This window comes from Neofelis nebulosa, chromosome 12, assembly GCF_028018385.1.
Source record: "Neofelis nebulosa isolate mNeoNeb1 chromosome 12, mNeoNeb1.pri, whole genome shotgun sequence".
Classification (NCBI taxonomy): domain Eukaryota; kingdom Metazoa; phylum Chordata; class Mammalia; order Carnivora; family Felidae; genus Neofelis; species Neofelis nebulosa.
This window is the reverse complement of record NC_080793.1, coordinates 94,906,551-94,931,331: the sequence shown is the minus strand read 5'-3', so window position 1 is coordinate 94,931,331 and position 24,781 is coordinate 94,906,551. Positions and strand designations below refer to the sequence as shown.

Genomic DNA, 24,781 nt, shown 5'->3' with positions numbered 1-24,781 from the left:
ACCTCAGGGGTTGGGCTCCCCAGTGTTCCTGCTCCTCCTCCCCAGTAGAGCCAAAGCCCGCCTGGATCTGGGGTTGGTCTTGGCCAGGAGAGACTTCCATGTTCCTCTTGCAGGGTTATCAGATGAATGCTTGGTGTTAGTGTAGGATCCTGGGCCCAGTGGGTTTCCTGCCCCTCCCATGGAATGGGGTTTTTGCCCTCTTCCTGAAGCAGTGGATCTTTGTCTTGGTAACAGGAGTGTTTTCTGTCCATCTCCCAACGTTAGATGAGTTTGACTTGTGCTCCTCCCTTGGAAGCAAGAGATTTTTTCTTCCATTGCTTTGTTGCCCTTTTTTCAGCATTTCAGGGTTTTTGGTTTCCATCAAAGAAGAGTTCTGGCTTCACTTTGTTCCTGGCAGTGCCTGTGCCAGAGGCAGGGAGCTCTCTCTGACATGACCCTGGTTTTTCTGGTGGTGTCCCTTTGTGTCTGGGGTTCCAACCTGTTCCAAAATGACACTCTATCCCGTATTTGTTGTTAAGAATTTGTCAAAATTTGGGGCACCTGGTTGTCTCAGTTGGTTGAGCATCCAACTCTTGATTTCGGCTCAGGTCATAATCTCACAGTTCGTGATTTCAAGCCCCACATTGGGCTCTATGCCAATGGCGTAGAGCCTGCTTCGGATTCTCTCTCTCTGCCCTTCCCCGGCATGCACATGCGCTCGCGCTCTCTCTCTCTCTCTCTCTCTCTCTCTCTCTCTCTCTCCCTCCCCCTCTCTTTTTCTATATCAAAAAAAAAAAACACACACACACACACACAAAAACAGAAAAGAAAAAAAAACAGGAAAAAACTTAACAACAAAAAAAGAACTTACGAAATTTTAGCTGATTTCTTGTTACCCACTTGAATAGGGACTGCTTTCCTCTCCTAAGTTGACCCAAGAGCGAACAGTTTGTGTCATATCTTTGCTTTGAGGAAGAAAAATTTATTGGTTGCCTTGTGGCTTTGGGTCTCTAATAGACTCAAGAAATGTTATGATTTTTTAGATCCAGATTTGTTTGATGATATGTGTGGATGGTCTTCTCTGCAGCTGTTTACATCCTTAGTAGAATCAGAGCTCTTTCCATTATTTTCTCTGATTCTCATTCCAGAGTTTGGGACATGCTCTCTGTTCACCTTCTGTATCTGTTTTACCCTTTCTCTATACTTTCTATTTCTTTGTATCTTTGTGCTTATTCCTGATTATTCCTCAGATCTGTATTTCAGTTCAGCAATTATTTCTTCATTTTCTGACTAATCTGCTTTTAAACCCCCCTCTACTAAATTTGCAATTTCATGGACAGTACTTGTCATTTGTGAAAGTTCTGTGTCTTTTTACATTTTCCTGTCTTTTTAAAAATAAAGACTTTAGGAGCACCTGGGTAGCTCAGTTGGTTATGGGTCTCACTCTTGGTTTTGGCTCAGGTCATGATCTCATGGTTCTTGAGTTCAAGCCCTGCATTGGGCTTTGTGCTGACAGTGTGGAGTCTGCTTGGGATTCTCTCTGTCTGCCTCTCCCCTGCTCATGTTGGTGTGTGCACACATGCTTTCTTCATGTATATATAATATAAATATATATTTATTAAAATTATATATATATTTAAAACATACTTCTATATTTATAATAAATATAAATATGTTATAAATGTATATTTATATGTAGAGATATTCTTAAATTTACATAATAAACATATACCATATGCATTATATACATTTGTATATATATTTAAAGTATTTATTTTGAGAGAGAAAGTGCGAGTAGGGGAGGGGCAGAGAGAGAGCAAGATAGAGAATCCCAAGCAGGCTCTGCACTGTTAGTGCAAAGCCCAGTGTGGGGCTAGAACTCACGAATGGTGAGAATATGACCTGAACCAAAGTCGGATTCTTTTTTTGTTTTAATTTTTTTTTAATGTTTATTTATTTTTGAGACAGAGAGAGACAGAGCATGAACGGGGAAGGGTCAGAGAGAGGGAGACACAGAATCTGAAACAGGCTCCAGGCTCTGAGCTGTCAGCACAGATCCTGACGCGGGGCTCGAACTCGACGGACCGCGAGATCACAACCTGAGCCGAAGTCGGACGCTTAACCGACTGAGCCACCCAGGCGCCCCCAAAGTCAGATTCTTAACTGACTAAGCCACCCAGGCACCCCTACATTTTAGCTTATATGAATTGGCCTAGGGGTGCCTGGGTGGCTCAATCGGTTGAGCATTCTACTCTTGGCTTTGGGCTCAGGTCATGATCTCACTGTCATGGGATCAGTCCCCATGTTGGGCCCTATGTGCTGGGTGTGGAACCTGCTTGGGCTTCTCTCTCCCTGTCTCTGTATCCTTCCCTCTCTCCCTCTCTTTTATACCCAAAATAAGTAAACAAACATTAAAAATAAAAAAAAAGCAGACAGCCAAGATGTTTTCCCAGAGGTTTGTGCTATTTTACATTCACACCAGCAATGTATGAGAGTTCTGGTTTCTCTACATGCTCTCCATCCTGTGCTGTTTGTGTATATTTGATTTTAGCCATTCTAGTGGGAGTGTAGTGCATCTCATTTTCCTGATGGTTGATACTGTGAGTATCTTTACATGTGCTTTATTGCTGTCTGTTCATCCTCTTTGGTGAAGTTTATCATGTCTTCCACTCATGGCTTCATTGGGTTGTTTCCTTACTGTTGTTTTGAGAGTTCTTTATGTATTCTCTGTACAAGTCCTTTGTCATATATGCAATTTTCAAATATTTTCTCCCATTCTGTAACTTGTCTTTTCATTTTCTTTCCCCCCTTTTTTTTTCTTATTTAAGAATTTATTTTTAAGTGATCCCTACACCCAATGTGAGGCTTAAACTCACAACCCCTGGGATCAAGAGTCACATGCTCTTCTGAGCCAGCCAGGCACCCCTTGTCTTTTCATTTTCATAACTGTATCTTTCAAAGAGCAAAATTTTTTTATTTTAAGAAGACAATCTTTTTTTTCTTTTATATGTTTTTGATATGATGTCTGTGACTTTTGTTTAACCTCAGGTCATGAAGATTTTCATCAAAATTAAAAAAAAATTATACTTTTACCTTTTATGTTTAGATCTATGAATCATTTACATTTAATGTAATCATTGATATTTTTTGATTGAGGTCTACCCATTTAGTTATTTTTCTGTTTCATTGTTCTTCTGTTTGCTTTTCATGCATTTTCTGGATGATTTGAATGTTTTAAATTTTTTTAATTAAGTAAACTCTATCCCCAATTTGGGGCTTGAACACATGACCCTGAGATCAAGGGTCACATGATCTATCAACTGAACCAGTCAGGCAACCCTATTTGAATACTTTAAAAAATATTCCATTGTAATTTCATTTTTTGCTATGTTTATTATATATTACATAAATATATGTATTTCTCCTTTGCTTCTGGACTTCCAATTATATGAATGTAAAAGCTTTTGGCATTGTCTCATATGTCCATGAGGCTCTGTAATCTTTTGCAGTTTTTCCTTCTGTGTTATTCAGATTGAATGGTTTCTGTGTGCTTGCCACCACGATGATATTGAACAGCTCCTTCACCACAGAAATCCTGCATATTCTTCCTTTATAGTCACACCTTTCCCCCACCCTTCAACCCCTAGCAAAACCTGCTCTGATCACTAGGGTTTTGCCTCTTATAAAATGTGAAATAAATGAAATTCCATAGAGACTGGCCTCTTTACTTAGCTAAAGTAAATGAACTGAGATTCACCCGTTTTTTCATTTCTTGAGTAGTATTCTGTATACTGGTGTTTACCCTTTTACCCATTGGAGGACATTTGGGTGATTTCCAGGTTTTGGTGATTATGAATAGAGCTGCTGTAAACTTTGATTCGAGGTTTTTGTGTGATGTAAGTTTTTTCTCCAGGGTAGATAACTAGAAAGGAGTTGCTGGGTCATATGATTACAGCATGTTTAAATTTATAATCAACTGGCACAGTGTTTTCCAAGGTGACCATACCATGTTGCATTCTCACCAGCAATATGTGAGAGCGACTGATAATATTTTAGTGAATAATTAACTTCTGATGTCCATCTGATTTTAGACCTAATAAAACTTTAGAATTTTTATCCTCCATTTCTCTTTATGTTTTGCTTTGTCCTTAAGAAAAAGACACTTCGAGTTATTTTACTTTTCTGACTCTTCTAGTTCAGATTGAAATGTGTCACTGCCAACATTTTGTGAAAGAAATCCATAACATCTGTTTAACGTTTAGTGAAGTTTGGACTGTGCCTGGGAAAAATAGATAAATTACAGTCACTCTTACAACTTGTAGAGCCAACAGTGCACAATGTTGTTCTTTCTGTAATGGAAGAGTGTGTAATGGAGTGTCCTTTGTGGAGACGTGAATGGGGGTGAAGAGTTGTGATTTAGTCCACTTTTCCATACAGTTCTGTATTAAATTAATGTCACAGGTCAGGCTCTCTTCTCTCCCTCTGTCTCTTGAGTGTCTAGTGTCTGTAGTCTGTGTGTGCTTAAACCTGGGCTGTTGCATTTTTAAGATTTTTTTTTTCTTGGCTCCCTTCCTCATCACATGATTAAGAGCTTAGTTTTGCTCCCTTGTTTGATGGAGATTAAAATATGTCACTTTGGCCTGTGTAAACTCTAATGAAGGAACTGCCGCTCTTTATAGGCCGGTATTCTTCATAGTGTAATTTGTTCTCTCAGACATTAAAAAGGTATTAGTAACGGATACCAGAGTAAGATTAACAATCTTCAGTGTTCCCTGTAAAATAGATGCTTATGTAACTGTGTGTTAATGCATCTGTTCTTTTATTTTCATTTTCTGTGTCTCTGTTTTTTTGTTCCTTAGTTCCCATTTTCTGATTTCTTTTGGACTATTTATTTTCTTACTATTCCATTTTAATTTTATCTACTGACTTTTTGGCTATATCTGGGTTTTTGTTATTTTTTTTTTTTTTATTAAAAAATTTTTTTTCAACGTTTTTTATTTATTTTTGGGACAGAGAGAGACAGAGCATGAACGGGAGAGGGGCAGAGAGAGAGGGAGACACAGAATCGGAAACAGGCTCCAGGCTCCGAGCCATCAGCCCAGAGCCTGACGCGGGGCTCGAACTCACGGACCGCGAGATCGTGACCTGGCTGAAGTCGGACGCTTAACCGACTGCGCCACCCAGGCGCCCCTGGGTTTTTGTTATTTTTGTTATTTAATTACTGGCTGCTACAGGGCTTGCAGCATTCATAATCTAACTTTCAACGCTCTAGTTAGATTTAATACTTTGCCACTGCAAGTGTAACCTGGAAGGCTTGTAACCATATACGTTCCTTTCTTCTATGCTCTGTATTGTGGTTTTCACAGGAATTATGTTCATGTGTATACACTGAAGACCCCCATCAACCAGTGTTAAGATTTTTTACCTTTGACCACCATACATAATTTGAAGAACTTAAGAGAAGACGAACACTTTGGTTGTATTTACCCACATTTCTACCATTTCTGCTGCTCCTCCTGGTGGAACCTTTTTAGAACACATTGCGTGTATTATGGCTCTGGTATACATTTCTGAGGATAGTGATAGTCCCTTGTATATTCATAACATAGTAATCGACTTCATGAGCTGACATTGATATAAAACTTTTATCTAATTTGCCACCTGTATTTCCATTGGTTAGTTCATCTAATGATGACCTTCTCTGCATTTACTTTTCCGGTGCATTACCTGATCCAGTCTAGTGTCAAGTATTGCATGTAATTGTCATGACCTTTTAGATTCCCTTTAATTTGAACAATTCTAGAATCTTTCTTTGCCTCTTATTACTTTGCCAGCTTGACAAAATACAGGTGTTCTATCTTTCCTACCCCCTAGTAGAACGTTCCTCATTTTGTCTTCAATCTTTATTCAAGATCCGTTGCTGTTCTGAAGCAAAATACCGTACTGGTGATATGTTGTCCTTCTCAGTTCTCTGCCCGTGTAGGTGGCAGTAATTTTGATTCAGTCATACTGTCGCCTTACTGTCCACTGGATGGTCCGTGATTTGTGTTTTTGGTTTTTTTGCCTTCTCTTGGAATAATAGGCAGTATGTGAGGAGACACTAGGACCACGCAGATACTAGTCTGTGAGGGGACACTGTGACCACACAGATGTTAATGTCTGTGAGGGGACACTATGACCATACAGATACTACTCATCATTAAATTTTCTGCTTAGATTTAGCATCCCCTGGTGACTCTTGTGTGATCACTCTTTGTTGTGATGGTTGCAGAATGATGATGTTTCAACTCTGGCTCTTCCTCCACTTATGTCAGTAGATATTAGGCCTTATGCTGCAGAAATAGATCTCCTGGGGGCACCTAGGGCTCAGTCGGTTCAGCGTCCGACTCGATTTTGGCTCAGGTCATGAACTCACAGTTCGTGTGATTGAGCCCCATATTGGGCTCTGTGCTGACAGCGTGGAGCCTGCTTGGGATTCTTTCTCTCCTTCTCTCTCTGTCCTTCCCCTACTCATGCTCTCTCTCTGTCCTTCTCAAAATAAATAAATAAACTTAAGAAAAAAGAAATAGATTTCCTTTCTTCTCTATATATGTGTGTCTGTGTGTACCTATCTATTTACTATGGTATGGTTTCATTCTTCGTTATGTTTAATATTTATAATTCCTTACTATACTTTGGTGTGCAAATTGTCTTACACTGGACCAGTGGGAACAACTTCAGGCTGGTTCCTGAATCCATGTGATATTCCCTCATTATATTTTTGAGCACTTCCTTCTATTCTGGCCTAAAAAGATTTTCCAGGCTCATATGGAAAACATACTGGCTGGTAAGTGTTGTTGTAAGTGCTATGGGACCAACAGTGCACAACAGTGCACATCTGCTATGTGGCAAGACTGCTCCGTGTGCTGGATACGTAGCAGCGTGCAGACAAAACCCCTCTGCCCACAGATAGTAAACAAAACTGACATGAAAAGTAAGTAATACACCAGAGAGAGAGAAGTGGTCCATTAGGATGGGAGATCGGGAATGTGCAGGGTGAGGGAATGGTATCTAAGGTACAGAGCATGTTCAGGAGGGTCTCAGTGACGGGGTGAGACGCGAGTAGGTCGGGGCCTCACCTAATGGTGTCCAATTGTTACCAACTGCAGGTGCTCTACAAATGTACCGCATTTCGTCTTGTGGTATAATCACTCAGAGGCAGGGTAAATTATGTTGGTAATATATGTTGGTATAACATATTTCATTGGATATTTCTTTAATGACTAACGCCACTGAATTAGGAAAGACGTTTCGTGTCTGTGGAGCTTTTTATGTATCTTCAAAATGAAGGAACTGGATAAACTTATTTGCAAGGCTTTGCCCCATTCTCAAAGTTTATATGTTTATGAATCAAAGAATAAAAATATTTCTGAGAAATGGTGGAACTTACTGGAATAGGAATAGGAATGAGAGAGCTATGAGAAGAACATTTGTGACTTAGGTTTCCTTTACAACATGGAGTGATTGCCACTGTTTGGGGAATGCCTGTCAGCAAAACCAGATCTACAAAACACTGTTCCCCGGGGCCACCCACTTTCCATGGAATTACTTCATCTTACAGATTGCTTGTTGTCTGGTATTACTTGGGGCACAGATTCCTAAACTCCTTTGGTAAGTATTTGTGCCCACCACTATTTACAATAGACTCTACTGATCTAGTTACAAGGATTCCCCAAGAATGAATTCTGTGTGTGAGGCTGGCTTGCCTTTTTTTTTTTTTTTTTTTTTTTTTTTTGCAAAGCACTCCTTTTGGGGAAAATTTAAAAAAGCACAGAAAATCATAAAAGGCCATAACTGGAAAGGATTTGGACAGGCACCTTGAATGAACAGTACACACACGCTCATTTTTCACATCTCTGAGAGCATTTCCCAAGAATCCCTATTCAGTTAATCCCTGTACTGACTTACACAGAAGCCCTCATGGAGTTATCATTACAACTTCTAATAAACTTACTAAGACTAGCTTCAAAGTAGCTTCAGAGTGCCATTTGCCCAATGATCATGAGCTGTCCTACACTGGCCACCTTCATAGAAATAGCACTGTAATACAACTCCAGCTGCCATGAAGACCAATTTGGTGAGGTCTCTCTGAGAAGCAGTACCAATGAGTTCATCACTTTCTACAGGACCATTTGCCTGAATGACCAAGAAGGGAGAAAATGAACATCACCACTGCTGCTTATATATTCTGGGGTAGTCCTTTTGCCATGTATAGGAAACAGCTTACATTTGATATATACATCTATGCTTATGTGTACTGTATGGTTAATATCTAGAAGTTACGAATAAATGCATTAGAACCTGTTTTAATAGGTTTTACTATTATTTGAGTATTGTAAGGCCAACAAATTGGGAGACGGTCACCACTGAAAAGATAGTTTGTTATAGTTCACAACAAGAGGGGCACACCATGTCACTGGGGGCCACAGAGGGAAGCACTAGACAGGCAGAGGGAGAGTGGGAGTATAGCAGTTTTTAAGGGAAGGAACAGGTGAGGCAGAATGAGTAGGCTTAGGCTTGACTAGTTTGAATAACTTCAGGAGGCTCTGGAGCATAGGGGTTGTCCCCAGTTGTGGGATACCTGATCCTGGGTAATTAGAGCAGGTGGATAGCAGCCGAAGTATTGAGAGCTTGATAAAGGAAGTTGATGGGGTGTGGGCCTTGGACTGGTTGGATCGTGTTTGAAAAGCATGCTCACAAGCAAATTGTTTACTGTCTTTAGGAATTTGCTAACTTGAGAGGGACAGTTCCTCCAGCATCAGCAAGGCCCCAGATGTTAAAGCATCAGAATACAGAAACCAGAGGGTCAATACAGAAAGCCCTCTTTGAGTCCTTTTAAAATCCAATGCATAGATGTCAGTGAAACTAGCAGAGTAAGTAAGTGCCTTCGACGGTTTTATCCTCCATAAAAGCAGCAAGAAAACTGACCAAAAGTGTGGGAATCATATTTACAAACGAACTGAGGAAGTCTTGAAGCAATCTAGGGAGCATTTATTTAGGAAAAACAGCAGAATCTTAGTAAGTAGCTTCTTAAATGCCCTGTTTCCAGTTCTCCCTTAGGAGTTCTGTGGTCACCTTGATGACTACAAGCCTGCAGTCATGGTGACAACCAGAAAGCCTGGCAGCCACCAGAGGGGACAGAATAGTTGAGAGTCCTTCAAAGATGCATTCCCTGTGAATTGTTCTCATTTGACCTGTTTTTAGTTCCCTCAAAGAACTCACTTGCAAGGCTGTATTTATTGGATCTGATGTAGAGCTCATCAAGTGTGAAAGCCTTTTCTCTGGGAGTATCTGTTGAAGATACTTTGAAGCAATTTTTAAACTTCATAGCTGCCTGAGGTGGTGCCTAACACTTGGGAACTAATAGGTTAACTAAAAACCTTAACAGAAAAGCTGGAGAATGGGATCGCCGTAAGGACTTGGGAAACTTCTGATCTATTCCTGAGACTCTGGAAGGTCCATGTGTTGGGTTGTGTGCATGCTGAAGGTGATCTTCATGCTCAGGAGAGACCTGAGATGCCCTGACTACCGTTCTCACTCTGGCTGATTGTATTGTGAGGTTCTGCAAGAGCAGCAGGTGAAGGCTGAGGCGGTATTTTCCTTTGCCTTGCTGAGTATTGGAGACGTGTCCTGACACACACGAAGAGCCCCTTGGCAAAGACCGTGAATCTCTGTCAAATACTAGCTAACTGAGCAGAGACTCGAGGAGCCACACAGCAGAGTATAGACTTCACAGATTTGTTCAGAAAAGTCACTAAACAAAAAGCACAAAAAGCACAACAAACCTTGGAGAGGGGTGGAATCTGATTTCAGAATTGTCACACTATATTGCTTAAAATACTCAGTTTTTGGGGTGCCTGGGTGACTCAGTCAGTTAAGGTGACACTTCGGCTCAGGTCATGATCTCACAGTTCGTGGGTTTGAGCCCCTCATTGGGTTCTGTACTGACAGCTCTAAGCCTGGAGCTGCTTGGGATTCTGTGTCTCCCTCTCTCTCTGCCTCTCCCCCACTTATGCTCTGTTTCTGTCTCTCAAAACTAAATAAAACGTTAAAAAAATTAAAATAAAAAATAAAATATTCATTTTTCAACAAAAATTATAAGACATGCAAAACAAAAAACAAGAAAATATGGCCCATACACAGAGGAAAAGAGCAACTGATCAATTAAAACCATCCCTGAGGAAGCCCAGACATTGGACCTACTGGACAAAGGCTGTAAATCAGCTATTTTAAATATTCTCAAAGAGTTGGAGGGAACTATGCCAGTGAGGTCTCTGGTAGCAAATTAATTTTCTTTATATGAGAATCTTAACTTTCATTCTGGAAGAAGATTTTCTCTAGATATAGAATTTTAGTTGGGTCAGACCTTTCAGCTTATGAAAAATGTAGTGCCACTTGCTTTTGGCCTCCGTGGTTCTTGGCGAGAAATACACAGTCTTTATTTTTTTGCTTTGTTTTTTAATTTTCAGACATTTGGTTGTCCTTTGTCTGGGCTTAGACGTCTGTATGAATCTATAGGCATAGGTGGGTTTTTTTTGGGGGGGGGGTCACATTTGGGAATTACTCATTCCTTTTTTTTTTTTTAATTTTATTTTTTATTTTTTAAAATTTACATCCAAGTTAGTTAGCATATAGTGCAACAGTAATTTCAGGGGTAGATTCCTTAGTGCCCCTTACCCATTTAGCCCATCCCCCCTCCCACAACCCCTCCAGTAACCCTCAGTTTGTTGTCCATATTTATGAGTCTCTTCTGTTTTGTCCCCCTCCCTGTTTTTATATTATTTTTGTTTCCCTTCTGTTCATCTGTTTTGTCTCTTAAAGTCCTCATATGAGTGAAGTCATATGGTTTTTGTCTTTCTCTGACTAATTTCACTTAGCATAATACCCTCCAGTTCCATCCACGCAGTTGCAAATGGCAAGATTTCATTCTTTTTGATTGCCAAGTAATACTGCATTGTGTATATATATATATATATATATATATATATATATATATATATACCACATTTCTTTATCCATTCATCCATCGATGGACATTTGGGCTCTTTCCATACTTTGGCTATTATCGGTAGTGCTGCTATAAACATGGGGGTGCATGTGTCCCTTTGAAACAGCACACCTGTATCCCATGGATAAATGCCGAGTAGTGCAATTGCTGGGTTGTAGGGTAGTTCTATTTTTAGTGTTTTGAGGAACCTCCATACTGTTTTCCAGAGTGGCTGCACCAGCTTGCATTCCCACCTTCTTTTTATTTTTTTTTTATAGTTTATTTTTTAGAGAGAGAGAGAGAGAGAGAGAGAGCGAGCACGTGTGCGTGGGTGGTGGAGGGGCAGGGAGAGAGGGAGACACAGAATCTGAAGCAGACTTGGGGCTCAAACCCACAAACTGAGATCATGACCTGAGCTGAAATCAAGAGTTGGGTGCTTAACCGACTGAGCCACCCAGGCGCCCCTATTTGATTCTTTTTTTTAAAGCTTTTATTTCTTTGTTGATACTTTCTATTTTTGCATTTCTTTTTTTTTTTTTTTTTTTTTTTTTTTTTAATTTTTTTTTCAACGTTTTTAATTTATTTTTGGGACAGAGAGAGACAGAGCATGAACGGGGGAGGGGCAGAGAGAGAGGGAGGCACAGAATCAGAAACAGGCTCCAGGCTCCGAGCCATCAGCCCAGAGCCTGACGCGGGGCTCGAACTCACGGACCGCGAGATCGTGACCTGGCTGAAGTCGGACGCTTAACCGACTGCGCCACCCAGGCGCCCCTATTTTTGCATTTCTTTCAGCAATGTTCATGATGGCTTGTTGCGGCATTTTTATGATTATGTTGGATTTTAAGAGTTTTTATATATTCTGGGAACCGCTTATTGGATACATGTTTTTCAAATCCACCATGGAGTTTGTCTTTTTACTACCTTGATAATATCTTTTGATGTACAAAAGTTGGATGCACAGTTTTGTTTTTATAAAATCTGCATTACTTTTTATTTTGATCACTGTTTTACTGTCATATTTAAGAAATTATAGTCATACTCAAGGTCAGATATTTGCTTCTGTGCATTCTTTTGAGAGCTTTATGGTTTAGTCCTGTATTTAGTCCTTTGATCCATTTCGAATTAATTTTTGCATATGGTGAAAAGTCAGGGTGTCACTTCATTCTTTTCCAGTTGGATATCCACTTGTCCCTGCACATGTTTGAAAGGACTTTTCTTACCCCATCGAATGGTCTTGGCAGTCTTGTCAAATGAATTGAACATAGATCTTGATTTTATTTCTGGATTTAATTTTATTACAGTTATCTCTATGTTTATGCCTTTGCTCCTTCCATACTGTCTATATTACTGTTGATTTGTAGTATATTTTGAAACAGGAAAATATGAGTCCTCCAGTTTTTTTCTGCTTTCTCAAGATTGTTTTGGGTGTTTAGTGTCCCCTTTCAGTTTCATGTGAATTTAGTGTTGGCCTTTACATTTGTGCAAAAATGTCATTGGGATTCTGATAGGGATTGCATTGTGTCTATAAAGAACTTTGTAGTATATTTCCATCTTAATAGTATTAAGTCTACTGACCATGAACCCAAATGTTTTCCCATTAATTTAGACTTACTTTAATATATTTCGGTAATGTTTGTAGTGTACAAGTTTGGACTTCTTTGAGTAGATTTGTTCCTACATGTTTTATTCTTTTGGATGGTATTATAAATGGAGTTGTTTTATTTTATTTTCACATTGTTCATCACTAGTGCATAGAAATGTGATTACATTAACCTGTATTTATAAGGGGCACAGGTTTGTAGTTTTCTTCTTTTGTGATGTCTTAGTGTGGCTTTTATATCAGGGTAATGGTGGTCTGATAGAATGAGTTAGGAGGTGTTCTTTTTCTTTCTTTACCTTTCTTCCTGAGTTTGAGAATGATTGATGTTAATTCTTCCATAAGAATTTGAGAGAATTCACCAGTGAAGCCATCTGGTGTTGGACATTTCTTTGTTGGGAAACTTCAATTATTGATTCAGTCTCTTTACTTGTTACAAGTTTATTCAGATTTTCTATTTCTTCTTCTTTTTAAAAAAAATTTTTTTTGATGTTAATTTATTTTTGAGAAAGAGATAGAATGCGAGTGGGTTGGGGCAGAGAGAGAGGGAGGCACAGAATCTGAAGCAGGCTCCAGGCTCCGAGCTGTCAGCACAGATCCTGACACAGGGCTCGAACTCACGAGCTATGAGATCATGACCTGAGCCGAAGTCGGATGCTCAACCGACTGAGCCACCCAGGTGCCCCTTCTATTTCTTCTTGAGTCAGTTTTGGTAGTTTGTATATTGTTAAGAATTTGCACATTTCATCCAGATTATCTAATTTGTTGCCATACATTAGTTTATAGCATTTTCCTATACTCTTTTTTATTTCTGTAAGGTCAGTAATAATATCCCCACTTTCATTTGATTTTGGTAATTTGAATTGTCTTTTTTCTTAGTCCACTTAACTAAAAAGGGGGCCACTTTTGTTAATTTTTTCAAAGGACCAAATTTTCATTTTATTTTTCTGTTTTCTATTATATGTATTTTAACCTTAATTATTTCTTTCCTTCACCAGCTTTATGTTCAGGTTGCTCTTCTTTTTTTCTAATTCCCTAAAGTATAAAGTAAAGCTATTGATGAGATTTTTATTCTTTTTTTAGTGTTGGTATTCACAGTTATTAATTTTTCTCTTTGCACTGCTTTTGCTCTTGTATAAGGTTTGGTATACTGCATTTTCATTTTCATTTTTGTCAAATAATTTTCTAATTTCCTGTTACTCTTTGACCCATTGGTTAAGAGTCTGTTATCTAATTTCCATATATTTCTGAATTTTTCATTTTTCCTTACCAACTCCTGCTTTTATGCCTTTGGCAAAGATTGTCTTCTAAAAATGTATCTAGATTTGTTTTGTGACCAAACATGCAGTCTGTCCTGGAGAATGTTTTATGTGCGCTTGAGAACAATAAGTATTGTGCTGTTGGTGGGTGGTGTGGTTTTTATATGTCTGTTGGGTCTGTTGGTTTATACTGTTGTTCAGATCCTTTATTTTCTTATTGATGTTGTGACTAGTTGTATCTGTTATTAAAAGTGGGGCTTTGAAATGTCCAGCTGTTATTGAACTGTATTTCTCCCTTAATTCTGTCAAATTATGCTTCATGTATTTTGGGATCCTTTCTTGGGTGCACATATGTGTTTATAAAATATATTGTATCTTCTTGATGAGTTGATACCTGTATCTGTGTATTATGTAATTCTTTGCTTCTATAACAGTTTCTGACTTAAATTCTGTTTTGTCTCATGATAGTATAGCCACCCCAGCTCTCTTTTGGTTATTATTTGTGTGGAGTTATCTTTTTCAAGCCTTTTATTTTTTTTGGCCTCTTTGTGTATATGCCTCTGAAGTGAGTTTCTTACGGACAGCATACAGATGGATCAGATTTTTAAAAATTCATTCTGCCAGTTGGACTTTTAGTTGGAGAGTTTAATCCATTTACATTGAAAAGTAATTACTGGCAAGGAAGTATTTGCTTCTGTCATTTTGCTGTTTATTGTCTGTGTACCACATCGTTTTTGCTGCTCCATTACTAACTTCTTCTATGTTGAATGGATTTTCATAGGGTTCCATTTTGATTCTCTTTTCCTTATTTGTGTAGTTTTTAGTTATTGTCTTAATGATTACCTTGAGGATTACAATTAACGTCTTCGACTTATAAGAACCGTATAATGCCTACTTATTTTCAAAGGTATGCAAAAACTGTGTTCCCTTCTTTCTTTCCCTCCTGTTTTATGTTGTTATAATTTATAATAGGTTACATTTTTATACATAGTATACTCATGAACAGATTTCACCTTACGCTCTCTATATTTATTTTTAAATCATACAGGAAAAAAAGAGGGGTTATAAATCAAAAATACAACAATACTGTCTTTGTTACTTGCCTGTGTAATCAGTGTTTTTATTTCTCCATCAAGACTTTGAGTTACTGTACAGTATTCTTTCATTTCAGCCTGAAGGATTCCCTTAGAATTTCTTGTAGGTCAGGTGTATTAGCCACGAACTCCCTCAGCTTTTTAATATCAGAGAATGTCTTGATTTCTCCTTCATTCTTGAAAGATAATTTTGCCAGATATAGAATTTCTGGTTGACTCTCTTTTAGCACATTGAATGTCATCCCAGTCCCTTCTGGCCTCCATGGTTGTTGATGATAAGTCAGTGGTTGGTTTTACTTATGGTTCCTTATATGATGAGTGGCTTCTTTCTTGTCAATCTGAAGATTCTGTATTTGGTGTTTGACAGGTTGAGTATAACGTGTCTTGGTGTGGATCTCTTTGAGTTCATTCTTTGTACAGTCTATGAACGTCTCAGATATGTCTAAAGCTTTCATCCAATTTGGAGAGGATTGGGCTATTATTTCTTGAGGTATACTTTCAGTTTCTTTCTCAGCTCTCCTGTGACTCCACTAAGTGTTGTTATATGTGTATATGTTGATATACTTGATGGAATCTCACAGTTTTTTAGGCTTCATATATGTTTCTTTATTCTTTTTCTTCCTGTTTTTTTTTTTGTTTTTTAAATTTTTTTTAATGTTTATTTATTTTTGAGACAGAGAGAGACAGAGCATGAACAGGGGAGGGGCAGAGAGAGAGGGAGACACAGAATCAGAAGCAGGGTCCAGGCTCTGAGCCATCAGCCCAGAGCCCGACGCGGGGCTCAAACTCACGGACCGTGAGATCGTGACCTGGGCCGAAGTCGGACGTCTAACCGACTGAGCCACCCAGGCGCCCCTTCTTCCTGTTTTTTAGAGTGGATAGTTTCACTCTGCCTGCATTCGTTTTTGCAGATATTCTGCTTAAATCCCTTTACTGAATTTTTCACTTCATTTTTAAAAGTTTTTGGTTCTAAAATTTCTACATTTCCTTTTTATAATTTCTTCTCTAATATTCCTTGTCATACATATGCTTCTCTTGGTTCCCTTGAGTTCTTTGAATTTTTTTTTCCAACGTTTTTTTATTTATTTTTGGGACAGAGAGAGACAGAGCATGAACGGGGGAGGGGCAGAGAGAGAGGGAGACACAGAATCGGAAGCAGGCTCCGAGCCATCAGCCCAGAGCCTGATGTGGGGCTCGAACTCACGGACCGCGAGATCGTGACCTGGCTGAAGTCGGACGCTTAACCGACTGCGCCACCCAGGCGCCCCTCCCTTGAGTTCTTTGAACGAACATGCTTAAGACATGTCGATGTAAGTTCCTTGTGTAGTTCTATTGTGTTTCCTTGAGGACAGTTTCTGAGAACTTTTTTCCTTGTAGCTGGGTCATTTTATATATTTTCTTGGCATGCTTCATTTTTTTTAAGATTATTTATTTTGAGAGAGAGAGCGCACATGCAAGTGGAAGTGAGGGGGAGAGAATACTAAGCAGGTTCCACACTGTCAGCACAGAATCTGATGCGTGGCTCCAGCTTACAAACCGCGACATCATGACCTGAGCTGAAGTCAGATGCTTAACCAATTGAGCGATCCAGGCACCCCTGCTTGCTTAATTTTTTGTGGTTGTTTTTGAATATGGACGTTTTGGATATTATGCACAAAAAGGAAACACAAGTAATAAAGCAAAAATACTTGATCTCCGGTGTCTGCATTTTGGCTCTGTGTTGGGACATTCCTTCTGCACTTAGGGAGGTCTTTCAACACTCTGCCATTGCCTTTATTCCCTGCTTACTCTTAGACTAAAGATCAGCCAGAGTTGAAAGTATATGGTCTTCTCAGGTCTTTTCTGAGCAAATTCCCTGCCCTGTACGTGGTTTTCCAGTTCCTTCTTACATAGATTCTTTTCAAACTTGTTGTTTTCTAAAGATTCTCACTCTATACCTTTTCCTCCCTTGGTTTTCAGCATGTCTGTTGTTTCTCTGTTGATTTTGCACTTGTTGGCACCAGTTTATTCATTTGACTCTCAGTATCTTTGAGAAACGTCCTCTGCATTGTCATGTGTTCAGGAAGTTCTGAGTTAAGTGGAAAATAATCAGGCCCCTTTCATTAGTCCTCAGGACCCCACAGATAGATCAAAACAAACAGAGCTCATTTGGGAACACAAAAGAAACACAATTCTTTCGGAACAAGATCCGTCTGCTGTGGTCAGGCTGAGGTTCCACCGAGAAAGCAGGATGTCATCTTCAAGAACCACCAAGCTCAGATGGGGACGTGGCTGCATCAGCAGAAACACTGCAGTGCTGTCCTCTGCTCGGTGGCCCTTCTCCTGGTTACGTGTTTGCTGGGCTACTGTAAACGTTTTCCTGTCTTGCCAGTTTCCAGTGGGTGTGACTGACAGTATGTGGTGGTTTTGGTGTTTCTGAGGAAGGATGTTCCCATAGTCCCTACTTGCCATGTTTGCAGTTGTCCTTGTCAACGCGCTTTTATGCAAAAGCACATCCTGGCTCACTTTTATGGGCGATGGTTTAAATCTCCTGTTTCGGTTTGCTCCTCTCATGTGCTGCCCAGAGGCCACCCTGAATTCTGGGCGGTATTGTACTCTGATTTTGTTCTTGATACCTTTGCTTTGTTGTTTCTGGTCAGATTTGTGTGAAGGCCACTTGGAATGATCTCAGGACTTCATATATGGAGGTGAAGGATGCCTTTCTCTCAGTTCCTTCTCCCTGATTTGTCCCCATTCTGGGTTTGGGATCCCTTAGTGTAGGGTGGGGAATGTTGACAAAGCATCTTCCTGTGTTTGCAGGATCCCTTTGGTGGAGAGTGGGAGTGGCATCTCCCCTAGGCTCAGTGTTGCTTGGGGTCAGATGGGGCTGATTGACAAAGCCTCCTCCTGCAGCCTCACCAGCAGCAGCAGCAGCCGCAGCCTTCCATCAGGAAGTGGGAGCATTGCTTCTCCGCTGGCTTTGGTTATTGTCTGCAGCATCAGTTGCCTGATTGGGAGAAAGAGGGAACAGCTCCTCTTGGACATTGGGGTTGTTTTGCATGGCCTCTCTCTCTCTCTCTCTAACCATTTCAAAAATTTTATTACCTAATTTTTGAAAGCTTTTGCTGCTATGTAATAAACCACAAAGGAAAATTTCTAAACACTATTTTCAGTGGATTAAGTTGCATGATTTCAAACATTGGATTTTTTAAAATTGAGATTTAGTTGACATATAACACTATATTCATTTTAGATGTACAGCATGATGATTCAGTATACATATAAATCATGAAATGATCATTACAGTAAGTCTGATTAACATCTATCACCATGTGTGTTTACAGTTTTTTTTCCAATAAGAACTTTTAACATTTGCACTTCTGGCAACTTTCAGATTTATAATACGGTAACATTAACTAGTCACCATGCTGTGCGTTCGTTAAATCCCCATGACTCATTTATTTTATAATTGGAGGTTGTACCTTTGGCCACCCGCAGTCATTTTGCCCACTCCCTGCCCCTGCCTCTGCCTCTGACAATCACCAATCTGTCCTCTGTATCTGTGAGTTTGTTGTTATTGTTTTTTTTCTTTGGGATCCCACATAGAAGTGAGGTCTTATGGTGTTTTACCTTTTCTGTGTGATTTATTTCACTTAGCATAATGTCCTTAAGGTCCCATCATGTTGCAAATGACAGGATTGCCTTCTTATTTATGACTGAATAATATTCCATTGTGTTGATGTACCAGAATGAATTTATCTGTCCATTCATTGATGGGCAGTCATGTTGTTTCCATATCTTGGCTATTGTAAGTAATGCTCCAGTGAACATGGAGGTGCAGATATCTTTTTGAGTTTTCATTTCTTTTGATTAGATACCCAGAATTGGAATTGCTGGATCATATGGTAGTTCTATTTTTAATTTTTTTAGGAACCTCCGTAGTGTTTTCCATAGTGACTGCACCAATTTATATTCCTACCAACAGTGCACAAGGATTCCTTTTCTCCACATTTTGCCAACGCTTGTGGCTTCTTGTCTTTTTGCTACTAGCCATTCTAACAGGTACAAGGTGATCTCTCATTGTAGTTTTGATTTGCACTTCTGCACTATGATGTTGAGCCTCTTTTCCTGTGTCTTCTGCCCATTTGTATGTCGTCTCTGGAAAAGTGTCTGTTCAGATCCTCTGCCCATTTTTCAGTCTGGTCGTGTTCTTTTGCTACTGAGTTTTATGAATTCTTTGTGTGTTTTGGTTACCTACCTTATCAGATACATGGTTGGCAAATATTTTTTTCCCATTTAGTGGGTTGCCTTTTCATTTTGTGGATGGTTTCCTTTGCTGTGCAGAATCTTTTTACATTGATGTTATCCCTTGTTCATTTTTGGTTTTGTTGCCTTAGCTTTTGGTGTTAAATCCAAAAATTCATCATCGAGAGCAGTGTACTCCCCCTTCTCATTTTATACAACCTCTGCTTTCTTAGGAACCTTTTTATCTTTTTTTCTTTTTTCCTCCAACTTACGGCAGATCTGAGTCGGAGTCTGCTGTAACATCCAGATTGGGATATGCAGGAGGTAAAAATAAATCCTAAGGAACTCCTCACCCAGTCCTCCCTTAATTCTTGGAGGTTCCTACCATTCTGCCTTCTTTTGTCCGCATTTCACAGTCTTCTGCTATCTGCTTTGTGTGTTATATCTATGGTTCTGAATGGTAATTGGAGTGTTTAGGTGGAGCTTACTCCATCATGATTAGAATGAGGACTTGACTCCTATAATCATTTATGGGATGAATGGTTAAATGAATACATTCTTCTTGTCTACAAGGTGCTCATTTTTGGGTGTCAGTATAACAGTAAGTATAGTATTAAGACCATTAAGGTAAATTGCATGGGAGCTCACAGGCATAGAAATTAAATTTTTTGTAGCTATTTTGGAATAGGGCATGTAGTGTGGTGGTGAGGTCATTGTTCCCACAATAATCTGTGACACCAAGTAGAATGCCTCATAATTCAATTCAGTCCTGACACTACCCAGATTTAGTGCAGACCTGCAGATTAAAAGCAAAGTCCTGAACGTGACTGCCCCACTTCAGTGCCGTCCCTAAGTGTCAGGGGTCATCTGTACTTCCAACCTACTGACTATAAATTTGGGGGTTCCCACAACCCACTTAGATTTGACAGTTTGCTAGAAAGAGAAAACTCACTGAAAGTGTTACACTAAACATTGTAGTTTTATTATAAAAGCTATTTCCAGAAGTAGGCAAATGGAAGCAATGCATGTCTGGGTTCTGGAGTGGGGTGGAGGAGGAAAACCTTTCCCTGTGAACTCTGAGCACATCAGCCTCCTGTAAATCAACATGTTCGCCAATCAGGAAGCTCCCCTGGACTCCGTTGTCCAGAGTTTTGTTTGGGGTTTCATTGCAGAGGCATAGTTGGTGGGATGATTGGCCATATGATTAAAATCCTCCAGCTCCCCTTTCCTCCCTGGAGGTCTGGTTGGCTCAGAGTTCAACCCTTTCAAAATGTGGTTAGGCTTTCTGGTGACCAACCCCCATCTTAAGGCTTCGTAGGGGCCACCTCATTAGCATAATAAAGGCACTCTTGTCAATCAGGAATTCTAACTTTTTTCAAAGCTCTGTGCTGGAAACTGGGGACAAAGTCCAGATGTAGTCTTTCTTATTTACCAGGGTCATCAAATTCGAAATCAAGGAGAATGTGGAATTTGAATAATATCTTGAAAGATGAGTAGGATTTAAACATTTTAAGTTGGGGAAAAGGGAATTTCAGGCTGAGAGATTAGCAGTCCCTTCAACAAATGACGTTGGGAAAACTGGCCCACTTTCTTACACCTTACACAAAAATGAATTTCAAATGGATGAAAGACCTAAATGTGAGACAGGAAGCCATCAAAATCTTGGAGGAAAAGACTGGAAGCAACCTCTTTGAATTTTCTGGGAGCAACTTCTTACTAGACACATCGCCAAAGACAAGAGAAACAAAGCAAATCTGAACTGGGACCTCATCAACATAAAAGGGTTCTGCATAGCAAAGGAAACAATCAACAAAACAATGGGAGAAGGTATTTGCAAATGACATTTCTGATAAAGGGTTAGTATCCAAAAATATATAAATAACATAAAATTCAATACCCAAAATCCAAATAATCCAGTTAAGAAATGGGCAGAAGATATAAATAGACATTTCTCCAAAGAAGACATCGAGATGAGTAATAGACACATGAAAAAATGCCCAACATCACTCATCATCAGGGAAATACAAGTCCAGTCAAAACCACAATGAGATAGCACTCACACCTGTCAGAATGGCTAACGTTAACACAAGAAACAACAGGTGTTTTGAGGATGAGAAGGAAGGGGAACCCTCTTGCACGGTTGGTGGGAACACAAACTGGTGTAGCCGCTCTGGAGAATAGCATGGAGGTTCCTCAAGAAAATAAATATAGAACTACCCTATGATCTAGCAATTGCACTACTAGGTATTTATCCAAAGGACACAAAAATACAGATTCGAAGAGGTACGTGCACCCAAACGTTTATAGCAGTGTTATCAACAATAGCCAAATGTCCATCCACTGACGAATGGATAAGGGTGTGGTATGTATACACAATGGAATACTGCTCAGCCATCAAAAAAAAAAAAAAGAAGGAAAGAAAGTCTTGCATGTACAGTGACATGGATGGAGCTAGAATGTATTCTGCTAAATGAAATAAGTCAATCAGAGAAAGATCAGTATCATATAATTTCACTTATGTGGAATTTAAGAAACAAAACAGATGAACATATGGAAAGGAGAAGGAATAGAGGCGAGAAGGAAACAAACCACGAAAGGCTCTTAAGGATAGAGAATAAACTGAGGGTTGATAGAGGGGAGGTGGGCTAGATGGAGGATGGGTACTAAGGAGGGCACTTGTGATGAGCAATGGGTGTTGAATGTAAGTGATGAATCACTGAAGTCTCCTGAAACCAGTACTACACGGTATGTTAACTAAAATTTGATTAAAAAAAAAAATTAGCATTAGCAATCACACAGGGGCACATAATCAGAGTTTAAAATATAGAAATGTATCAAGGTCTGTTTTTAGCTTTAGTGTAGTATATATAAAAAACAATAAGGGGTGCCTGGGTCGCTCAGTTGGTTAAGCATCTGACTTCAGCTCAGGTCATGATCTCATGGTACATGAGTTTCAGCCCTGTGTCGGGCTCTGTGCTGATAGCTCAGAGCCTGGAGCCTGCTTTGGATTCTATGTCTCCTTTTCTCTCTGCCCCTCCCTCTCTCTCTCTCTCTCTGTCTCTCTCTCTCTTAAAAATAAATAAACATTAAAATAATTAAAAAATAATAAGCTTAAAAAATGCCAGAATGGGGCTCTCATTTTTAGTATTTATTAATCATAAAATCTTTTATTCCTACAGAGCAGAAGATAGAAGAGATCTATTGATGTTTTTCCGAAGCCTACACTTTTTTGTGGAGTGGTGTGAATATCGTAAGTGCACATTTGAACACTTCAAGGTAGGGTCTAAAGTTTTTAGATTTAAATGTATGTGAAGAGTGAAGCTGGTTTAAATTTAAACATAACCTAAAAGTGAAGCTGGTATTAATTTGGGGATTTAACATAGCATTCTTTCCTTAAAGTTTTCAAAGAATACAAAATATTTTCATTGGCTTCTGGAATTTGCAGTTATTTGGGGTAAATGAAGAGGAATGCTTCTGTACAAACCAAAGAGTCATTTGTATTATGGGATATCTTGGAAGAAGTATAGTTATATTCTTACTTACCCCCTACACATTTTGAAAAATTAATCTGTCAAGAGTACTTGAAACAAAATACAAATGCTAAAATGAATGTAATTATAGCAGGCTTATCACCTAGCACAGTCCTTCCTTTCTGAGTCATACTCTGTTTTGAGCTTCTTAATCATTGTGTATTTCAAGTTTAAGTATTTAAGCCTGATTTCAGTGAAGTAATGCTTCTTAAGTCTGATAATAGATACATTTAAAGACTTCTTTTTATCCCGTTTTCTGTCATAACCAGAATTATATTTGGCTGCATTATAATGCCTCAGGTTGTACTTAGTTGGATAGTAGGAATATTGACAGCTGTAGTCCATACAAAATCCGGTTCTGAAAGAGTCAATATAATAATATCTCAAAAGCCTAACCAGGCTGTGACTATTGTTTTTATGATTGGTACTAACTCTTGTATATTTGCGTTCTTTTTTATTATTATTATTATCATCACTGTTACCACTACTACTGCTATTACTTGCATTCTGTTGGGTCGAGGTAATAAAATCTGTCAGGCATAGAACTTTCCTTAGAGTGAAACATGGTTGTACCTGTACTGTGGTCCCTTGAGTTCTCTCACTGTTGTTTACTTACAGGTGCTCTTGCACCCAAACAGTTAAATAGCTTTGCTTCATAATTGGTAAATATAGTAATGACTGAGAGTATGCTGGCAGTTGTGGTGACGAATTACCTAACATGGGTTGTGGGAAATGTGAGTGTTAGTCCCATTTCCAAAGCTGATTTGACTCTAGGTGCTTTCAAGGAGGCATAGAAGTATAATTGGTGTGTTTATCCTGTAGAGGACACAGTGCTTCTGTGGGCCGACTTTCCTGGGTGATAAGGAAAGAAATGGAAAGGACGGAAAGAAACAGTCACATTGTTGTGCAGCCACCACCAATATTTATCTCCAGAACTTTTTTATCATCTCAAACTGAAACTCTGTTCCCATTAAACACTAATTTGTCATTGCTTCCTACCCCAGTTCCTGAGAATCACCATTCTTTTTTCTATTTCTGTGAATTTCTAAGTACTTCATTTAAGCAGAATCATAAAATTTATACTTTTTGTTTGGCTTATCTCACTTAGCATAATATTCTCAAGGTTCATCCATTTTGCATCAGATTGAAGGATTTCCTTACTTTTTAAGGCTGAATAATCTTCTATTGTATGGATGCCCCACATTTTGTTTATCCATTCATCTTGATGGATACTTGCATTGTTTCCATCTTTTAACTATTGTGAATAATGCTTCTGTGAACATTGGTGTACAAATACCTGTTCAAGTCCCTGCTTTCAGTTCTATTACAAATATACCTGTAAATGGAATTGCTGGGTCATATGGAAATTCTGTTTAATTTTGTGAAACACTGCATGTTCTCTTCCATAGCGGCTGCACCATTTTGCATTCCCAACAGTAGTGCACAAAGCTTCCAATTTCGCCACACACTTGCCAACGTGTTTTGGGATTTTCCTTTTTTTGGGGGGGGCTCATAGCCAACCTAATGGGTATGAAGTAGAATTTTTATTGTGGTTTTGATTTGCATTTACGTAATGATTAGTGATGTTGACCATTGTTTCATGTGCATATTGGCCATGTGTATATCTTCTTTTGGAGAAATGTCTATTCACATCCTTTGCCCATTTTTAAATTGGGTGCTTTTTTTCTTGTTGAGTTGTAGTTGTTGTTGTTTTGGTTTTTTTTTCCTTTAAGGTTACTTATTTTGAGAGAAAGTGAGCACAAGCAGGGGAAGGGCAGAGAGAGAGGGAGAGAGAATCCCAAGCAGGCTCCACACCGACACCACAGACCCAGATGCGGAGCTCGAACCCATGAACTGTGAGGTCATGAGCTGAGCTGAAACCAAGAGTTGGATGCTCAACCAACTGAGCCGCCCAGGTGTCCCTGTAGGAGTGTTTTTTTTTTTTTTTTTTTTTAATGTATTCTAGACATTAATCCTTTATCGAGTGTATAGTTGGTAGATATTTTCTGTCATTCTTTGGATTGTCTTTTCATTCACTTGATAGTGTCCTTTTTTTTTTAATGTTTATTTTT

At 39.1% G+C, this 24,781-nt stretch overlaps 1 protein-coding gene across 6 annotated transcripts in view; it reads left to right on the top strand.

The window, feature by feature from the left end:
- Positions 1-24,781, top strand: part of CENPP (centromere protein P) — a 232,621-nt gene that overhangs the window by 35,853 nt on the left and 171,987 nt on the right. For 5 of the 6 annotated variants that reach the window (XM_058695983.1, XM_058695989.1, XM_058695988.1 and 2 more), the window contains one exon: positions 22,359-22,455. In XM_058695983.1, coding sequence (XP_058551966.1) covers positions 22,359-22,455 — 97 coding nt within the window. The remainder of the gene's footprint in view (positions 1-22,358; positions 22,456-24,781) is intronic. The other variant, XM_058695987.1, reaches the window with a different exon arrangement.